This window comes from Sinocyclocheilus grahami, unplaced genomic scaffold (assembly GCF_001515645.1).
Source record: "Sinocyclocheilus grahami isolate Dianchi unplaced genomic scaffold, SAMN03320097.WGS_v1.1 scaffold515.1, whole genome shotgun sequence".
Classification (NCBI taxonomy): domain Eukaryota; kingdom Metazoa; phylum Chordata; class Actinopteri; order Cypriniformes; family Cyprinidae; genus Sinocyclocheilus; species Sinocyclocheilus grahami.
This window is the reverse complement of record NW_015505694.1, coordinates 401,748-409,384: the sequence shown is the minus strand read 5'-3', so window position 1 is coordinate 409,384 and position 7,637 is coordinate 401,748. Positions and strand designations below refer to the sequence as shown.

The 7,637-nt window shown below is 35.0% G+C and overlaps 3 protein-coding genes across 5 annotated transcripts; 2 read left to right on the top strand and 1 right to left on the bottom strand.

The window, feature by feature from the left end:
* The first annotated feature begins 808 nt into the window (after positions 1–808).
* On the top strand, positions 809–3,808 carry LOC107554836 (magnesium transporter NIPA2-like). Of its 2 annotated transcripts, none has more exons than XM_016237468.1 (6): positions 809–873; positions 1,376–1,511; positions 1,661–1,717; positions 1,907–1,997; positions 2,503–2,663; positions 2,755–3,808. In XM_016237468.1, exons 2-6 carry the CDS (start codon positions 1,376–1,378, stop codon positions 3,405–3,407), a joined length of 1,098 nt encoding a protein of 365 aa, XP_016092954.1. In that variant the 5' UTR covers positions 809–873; the 3' UTR covers positions 3,408–3,808. The 2 variants fall into 2 exon arrangements, with proteins under 2 accessions (XP_016092954.1, XP_016092955.1); XM_016237469.1 differs by lacking the exon at positions 809–873 and adding an exon at positions 1,222–1,310.
* Positions 3,809–4,458: 650 nt separating this feature from the next.
* LOC107554834 (mitochondrial import inner membrane translocase subunit Tim8 A-like) lies at positions 4,459–5,769 on the bottom strand. The gene is made up of 2 exons (XM_016237465.1): positions 5,566–5,769; positions 4,459–5,098 (listed from the first exon to the last, which is right to left on the bottom strand). Exons 1-2 carry the CDS (start codon positions 5,674–5,676, stop codon positions 4,937–4,939), a joined length of 273 nt encoding a protein of 90 aa, XP_016092951.1. The 5' UTR covers positions 5,677–5,769; the 3' UTR covers positions 4,459–4,936.
* Positions 5,770–5,796: 27 nt separating this feature from the next.
* LOC107554835 (cytochrome b-c1 complex subunit 8-like) lies at positions 5,797–7,473 on the top strand. Of its 2 annotated transcripts, none has more exons than XM_016237466.1 (3): positions 5,797–5,885; positions 6,955–7,126; positions 7,238–7,473. In XM_016237466.1, exons 2-3 carry the CDS (start codon positions 6,973–6,975, stop codon positions 7,330–7,332), a joined length of 249 nt encoding a protein of 82 aa, XP_016092952.1. In that variant the 5' UTR covers positions 5,797–5,885; positions 6,955–6,972; the 3' UTR covers positions 7,333–7,473. The 2 variants fall into 2 exon arrangements, with proteins under 2 accessions (XP_016092952.1, XP_016092953.1); XM_016237467.1 differs by having other exon boundaries at positions 5,839–5,889.
* The last annotated feature ends 164 nt before the right edge of the window (positions 7,474–7,637 follow it).

The following is a 7,637-nucleotide window of genomic DNA, read 5'->3' as shown; positions in this document are numbered from 1 at the left end:
ATAAATAATGACTGTGTATTGATTTTTATTGATTTGGCTGTGTATTTATATACAATATATATATATATAAATAAGTCAACTTTAGTAAAACAAAGTACGATCTAGAAGAAATCTTCCAGTCTTGATGTGTAAATATATTTTTCTCTTCTGTGGTTTAAATTTGATGGCTATTTAATTAAAGACTACACTTTTTAATCTAGCTGTGTTTTGAATAAAATGAGAGCAGTTTCCAACATCCCTCTGGCTCCACTGATTTTTGTCACTCTCTTTTAAAACTACTTTAAAATTACATGCATTTGTCACCCTTAATGTCAGTAAACACTTGTTTGATTAACCAGCATTATTTTGATTTTGAAAAGTTCTCTAAAATAAATTAAAGTTCTCTAATTAAAAGTCTAAAATGGTCTCATCTGATTTCCTAGCCTGGTCCAAACTAATCTCAACACAATATTTCCATGTTACAAATGTATATCATCACATAAATGTTGTTGTTTAAATTACAAAATGCAGATTTTAAACAGCGGGAAAAAAATATTAAAATGAAACACTTGATGTTTACATACCTGAGGGCTTTCAACAGCAGCAATTTTACACAGTTCCACCAAATTCAATTTAAGCATGCACAAAAACTCAATTTAACTCCAAATTCAATTTAATCATGCACAAAAAACTAGAAAGTAGCATCTGTCTCAGAAGGGCTTCATATAAACAAAAGATAAATCCCCAAAAATGTCCAGACAACAGACCCAATAGTAGCCTATCCTGACAATAATGTTTGAAGTTAATCAAGAGCATTTGGCAACCCGCGTTACAGTCACCAGGAAGTTTACTCACACGAGACTAAAACTCACCGAAGGACGATATGAATGCAAGGTTAGTCAGTTTAACAATTATTTATATTGCTAGTGTTTATATAATGTATATAATATAATGTATATTGCTAATGTAGTCTTAAATGCTAATGTAAATAATTGCCGAAACATGAAACATCACTACTTGCTAGAGTAAAATACATGAAAGCTTAGTGAGCCAATCAAAATCTATGTAAATCTTTTTGTAAAAAAAATATATATATATATATGCTGTGATTCTGTATTTCCTGTAGTTATAAATGCATAGCTTATATAGACAAATAGTCTACAGTAAAATATTGATTTGAAGAACTGGCTATGTGAATCACATGATCTGGCTTGCTTCCTTTTCTATTCTGTGGCTGTTTTAAATCAGATAGTGCTGTCTACATAGATATCATGTTGAGGCATTGTAAGCTTACTCAGCTGTGCTTATGATGCCCAAAAAATGCCGTCTAGGTAGGCAGCTCACTAGGTTTTTAGACATAACCACTTGTGTCTAATGGACTTCTACCTGTATTCAGATGAATGCTGCAAACCGCTCTGACTTCTACATTGGTTTGGCACTTGCTGTAAGCTCGACAATCTTCATCGGTGGCAGTTTCATATTGAAAAAGAAAGGCCTCTTACGACTGGCCCAAAAGGGCTCTACTAGAGCAGGTGGGTTGATAAAATTGGCAGAGTAACCTACCATTGCACAATACTTTATTAGGCAGCATTTGAATTGCATAAATTTTTTTTATGCCTTTGACATTGTGACTGAATTTTTCTTGTGCTGTCTAATCAGGTCTGTTCTCTTCATTATTCAGGTCAAGGTGGATATGCATACCTGAAAGAATGGTTGTGGTGGGCAGGGCTTATATCAAGTATGACATTATCTATTTATTTGTAATTAGTGGGGCTGAATTATAAGGCATAACCAGAATACGGACATTAATCAGATGTGTAGGATGATTAATAGATCTTAGTAATGAAATATTGCCATTCACACCTGCATATGTCAATATGGACACTCTAATCACAATCTTTTGTCTTGTCATGTATTTTATTTTCAGTGGGAATAGGCGAGATAGCAAATTTCGCAGCATATGCATTTGCTCCTGCCACATTAGTAACACCTCTGGGAGCACTGAGCGTTTTGGTCAGGTAAATTTACTCAATGTGCAACACCGCAACGTACATTTGGGGTTTCTTATTTGATCAAAAATACAGTAAAATTGTGAAATAATATTACAATTCAAAATAACTGTGTTCTATTTTAATATATTTTAAAATGTAATTTATTCCTGTGATGGAAAAGCTCAATTTTCAGCAGCCGTTACTCCAGTCTCAGTGTTGCATGAGCCTCCAGAAATCATTTGAATATGATGATTTGGAGTTTTCGTATAATATTTCTTATTATTATCGATGTTGAAATGTTTTTTTCATGATTTTTGAAGTATAGAAATGTAAAAAGAACAGCATTTATTTGAAATAGACATAGTTTGTAACATTATAAATGTCTTTACTGTCACTTTTGATCAAATAAATGAATCCTTCCTAAATAAGTGTAAATGTCTTAAAAAAAAAACTCCAAATGTTTACCGTCTCAACTGAACATTAATTCTGTGTAAAACTTGACTGGATATACAACCTTATTTTTTGTCATTAGTGCTGTTCTTTCATCATACTTCCTGAGTGAGCGGTTGAATATCCATGGGAAAATTGGCTGTTTGCTGTGCATCTTTGGTTCCACAGTTATGGTGCTCCACGCTCCGCAAGAGGAAGAGGTTGCTTCTTTGACTGCAATGGCAGAGAAACTCAAAGATCCAGGTATTCTTCTATCAAATTTACAAACACAGTAGGCATTCTGTGAGTTCTGTGCTGTTTTTCATTAGAGTTGTCTCTCTTGCATGTATCACAGGATTCATCGCTTTTGCTGTCTGCATTGTTGTCAGCAGCCTGGCCCTGATCTTCTTTGTCGCACCTCGCTATGGTCAGAAGAATGTGCTAGTGTACATCCTCATCTGCTCTGTGATTGGTTCGTTGTCTGTGTCCTGTGTGAAAGGCCTCGGCATTGGTATCAAAGAGCTGTTCGCTGGAACGGCTGTTCTGAAAGAACCGCTGTTCTGGGCCCTTCTCGTATGCCTTGTGATCTGCATCAGTATCCAGATAAGCTACCTTAATAAGGCCCTTGACATCTTCAACACTTCTTTAGTTACACCTATTTATTATGTCTTCTTCACCACATCCGTCATGGTTTGTTCAGCCATCTTGTTTAAAGAGTGGCTGCAAATGACGGCCGACGGGGCTGCTGGGACTGTTAGTGGCTTTCTTACCATCATCATTGGCATTTTTCTTCTTCATGCGTTCAAGGACATCAACTTTAGCTTGGACTCTCTACCTTTATATCTGCACCATGGACCTCAAGACAGAACGTGGAACCAACCGTACATTGCTTTGCCAACTGATGAGAGAACTACTATGGATGAAAGCAATCGGACTAAAGAAAGAAATGCAAAGAGCTTTTTTCCTGAGAGTTCAGACAAAAGGAGCAACGGCACATTTAATACCTAGCATAATATCAGTAAAAACACATCATGCTTGTGGGCGACTACTAAAATACAGCTTTACTATTTGCTACTGTACATGCACACTTTGCAAAACAATACTGTGAGAGTACTTTAATTAGTATTTTATTTAGTATGGAAGGTACTTGTGTTATAGATTTCCCATCTATTTCTATTTCCATCTTTCAATCTGTTAGTTTTATGCTGGTGATATTTTCAAACTAACAATGCTGTGCCCAATCACTTGTAAATACAAAAATCCTGAAGTAGCAGCATAATGTTTAAAGACCTGCTTTACATCATCTTATTAAATGTTACATTATTTATTCTGACCAAACCTGCCTTGTTTAGGATGCACACAGGTTTACATTCATATAAAGCACCTTAAGTTTATTGTTAACATTTAAAGCTTCATCTGTTCAATAAAAGCATTAACTTTTTTAATACAGTGTGCTTGACTACTTATACTCTACCACTTAAAAGTTTTGATGTTTTTTAAGTAATTATGTTATGCTCTCCAAGTCTGCATTTATTTTATCAAAAATGCTGTCAAAATTGTAATATTGTGAAATATTATTACAAATTAAATTAACTGTTTTCTATTTCAGTCATTTTTAAAATGTAATTTATTCCTGTGATGGCAAAGCTGAATTTTCAGCAGTCATTACTCCAGTCTTCAGTGTCTCACAATCCCTCAGAAATGTGATGCTCAAGAAACATTTCTTATCATCATCAATGTTGAAAACAGTTGTGCTACTTAATATTTTTGTGGAAAATGTTTTCAAAATTATTTGATAAATAGAACAATCAAAAGAACAGCAAAAGTCACTTTTGATCAATTTAAATCTTACTGACCCCAAACTTTTCAACAGTAGTGTAGTCATCTTATACTAGTCTTAGGGAACACATCTTTATATCTACAAAAATCTTTTCTTAAGCAACAGCTAAACTTCTGAGGTGGTGCATTGTTTTCTATATATATCTGAAGTGCCTGGTCATTTTTTTTAAATAGCACACTGAAGATGTCTCATTAGTATTTAAGGAGTTTGAGTGTTATTTAACTTTTTCCTATGACATTTTATAAATCATATGATTGAACTGCAAGAGATATTTTATGATTTTATTTCAAGTCCATATTTCAACACACACTGAATAAGCCACAGATCTTGAAGATTTCCCAGAAAGACAATGCAGTGCTGACTTGCTATGTAGGTTGAAGAGAAAGTGAAAGCAGAGCCTCCTCCTCAATTCCAGATCAGATCTGTACAAAGGGACCTTTCACATTATGTTCCATGATGTTTCCTTGAATTCATACCAAAGTCTTAGCACTGGGAAATGTCAATATCGACGGTAACGATAAACAGGGCTTGCATCCATTTGATTTTGAATAAATGGCCTTTGCGATATTAAAAAGAGCAAAATGAGGCACTTTGTCTTTGAGAAATCAACTGAATCCTGATGATAGCTGTTACCTCACAGTTCTTACGCTGGCATGCCAAAGCCTCAGTAAGTGGCTTGTCAATGGCTGTGGTTCTACTAGTCTGTCATGGTCTCAGAGAAGGTTCCTCTACTCCTCGGAGTTTGCTCTAGTCTATTGAGGATGAATTGACTTGTATCGATGAATCGTTCCACACAGTTTACAAAACACACCTCAGTCCTGGAGTCGAGCTTCGGGCCAGGCTTATCCATGCACTTCTCCTGCAAAGATAAAACATTATGAGCTCCAAAGAAACCCACGACTGATGACCTTGATGCATTTGGCAAACACAAATAAGAGTTTTGAGGGACATGTAACCTGGTTCATCCATTTTGGATTGGATTGAGCTACATAACTGGATACAATATCATACCACCAATTATTACAGAGATAACTCCCATGACACACACACACATACATATTGATACAACTGTTGTATATAATAAAGGGTAACAACAAACCCAAGACAAAAGAGAGCAGCGCATTTTAGTTTTAATAATTACTTGAACTACATAAAATAAAATAAAAATCTATATATCATAAACTTGCGAACAACTCAAGTGATCAGACAGGATATACAGAGTCAGTCTTCTATCATATGTTCAAGAAGTGATGCATTATGCAGCCCAGTAGGATAGAAACACACACACACACACACACACACACACACACACACACACACACTCACCCAGCACACTTCTGTCATCTGATGAACCAGCTGCTGAAACCTCTGCTTTTGAGACTCGACCTCGATAAACTGCTGCAGCTGAGGGTCAGTCGTGACTCCTTGATTATCCATTGGGGAGAATCCCTTAATGGTGATATTTGACCACTGTATACACTGTTCCAGCGCAATGCTGACCTTCTCGTGTCTAGATAGCCAGGAAACAGTAGAGCGGCGCGCCAATGAGAAAGCGTGAAATCAAGAGGAAACGGATGTGACTTCAGGTTGCACGCGGAAGTTGTTAGAATCCACACAGCACTACAAGGGTGTCAAAGAGCAGGGAGGTCGGTGAGCTGAAAATCTTTCCTTTCTTTGTCTTGTATTTTCACTTTGGTGAGGTCAAAATTGCGACAGTATCTTAATTCAGCCATTGCATGCATGTTTGTGCAGTATAAATGTATGTGTAAACAGAAACAGTGCGAAATCGATGAATGTCAAGCAAGGTCTTACAGAAAGCTGCTAGCCTAGCCACGGAACGCCACTTATAAATGTGACTAAACGTTCCGTGAGTTTTGTCTGCACACTCTGTCTCTTAATGCTAAGACATTCTAGATATTTCATTAATGTGATTTGTAAGTAACCATATTCACTCATATCTGTCATCTTTGCCAGATGATGTACAAGTTGCGCATGAGTCGTGTTTATCAAAATAAAATAAAATGGAATGTATAAGTCTATGCAGTTCCCACTTAGTAAATTGAATGGACGTTTGTATATAACATTTGATTTTGATATTTTACACTGTTATATTTTAACCCTAAGCCTGGATTTGTTTATGTACGGCAGCTACATGTTGTTGAAATTCACAATGTATTCAAATAAATTAATTCAATTATTGAATGGATACAACAAACAAACAATCAACAATACGAATTATTACATGAGATACTGTCAACTACTTTTGGATCAGTACTGAAGGGGAAAAATAAACTTTGGTTGTAAATAAACTGTCATTCATTTACTTAAAATATATACAAATATTTTTAATGTATGAAATATAACATAATATTTTGTTCATTTTCATGATGTTATGTTTTGTTGGCATAATTTGATTTGTGTGTCTGTGTATTACTGTAAATTGTTAATGGAATATATTTGATAATTTAATCCAAAATATAGTAAAACCAGTAATATTGTTTAATATTTTAATTTAAAATAACACTGTGAAAAATTCAAAACACAATGTATAAAAAATTAATTTATTTTTGTGCTTTTTTTTTAAACATATACAGCTCATGTTCAAATATAGAATTTCTTTAAATTTATTAATTCAATTGACGGTGAAATGTTACTGTTGTCTTATGTTTTATTTTAAACATTACTAAAGTGAAACTTGAATTCAATTTCTCTTAGGTCAGCTTTCTTGGCACAATGGGTCGTCACTTCGGAGATTTGGCCAAGATAAGGCATGTGATCACCTACAGTATTTCTCCCTTTGAGCAGAGGGCTTTCCCAAACTACTTTTCTAAGGGAATCCCAAATGTGTGGAGACGATTCAAAACATCTGTATTCAAGGTTGCACCACGTAAGTCATCTTTGTCTGAAATATATATATATAAAATGTATTCCAGCTATGAATTAAAGCAAACATTGTGTATGACTAAACTTTTCTACAAACCTGCATCTCTATTTACAGCCATGGTTCTGATGTACCTGACCTACACATGGGGCAATCGTGTTCATGAACAGAGCAAAAGAAAGAATCTGGAAGACTATGAGAATGACCAGTGAAATCACTCGGCTGAAGATCCTTGTGTAACAACTTGTTTCAGCTCAATAAAGAAAATATTTATGTGAAAGATGGATTTCTGAATTGTTGCCACTTAATCACTTTGCTTCAGTTTAATTGTTTAATAAAGTACCTTAATATGACGCATCACTCAGATTTATTCTCTCATTTGTAACGGTCATCATAAATATTAGAAATACAAGTGTCTTCTGGCGAGTGTTTGTTTTGCTCCTGCTACTTGATTCTATTTTACATGTCAAGGCAAGTTTTATTGTGTTCCATAGAGGTTTATTTTTCCGTTTTTACT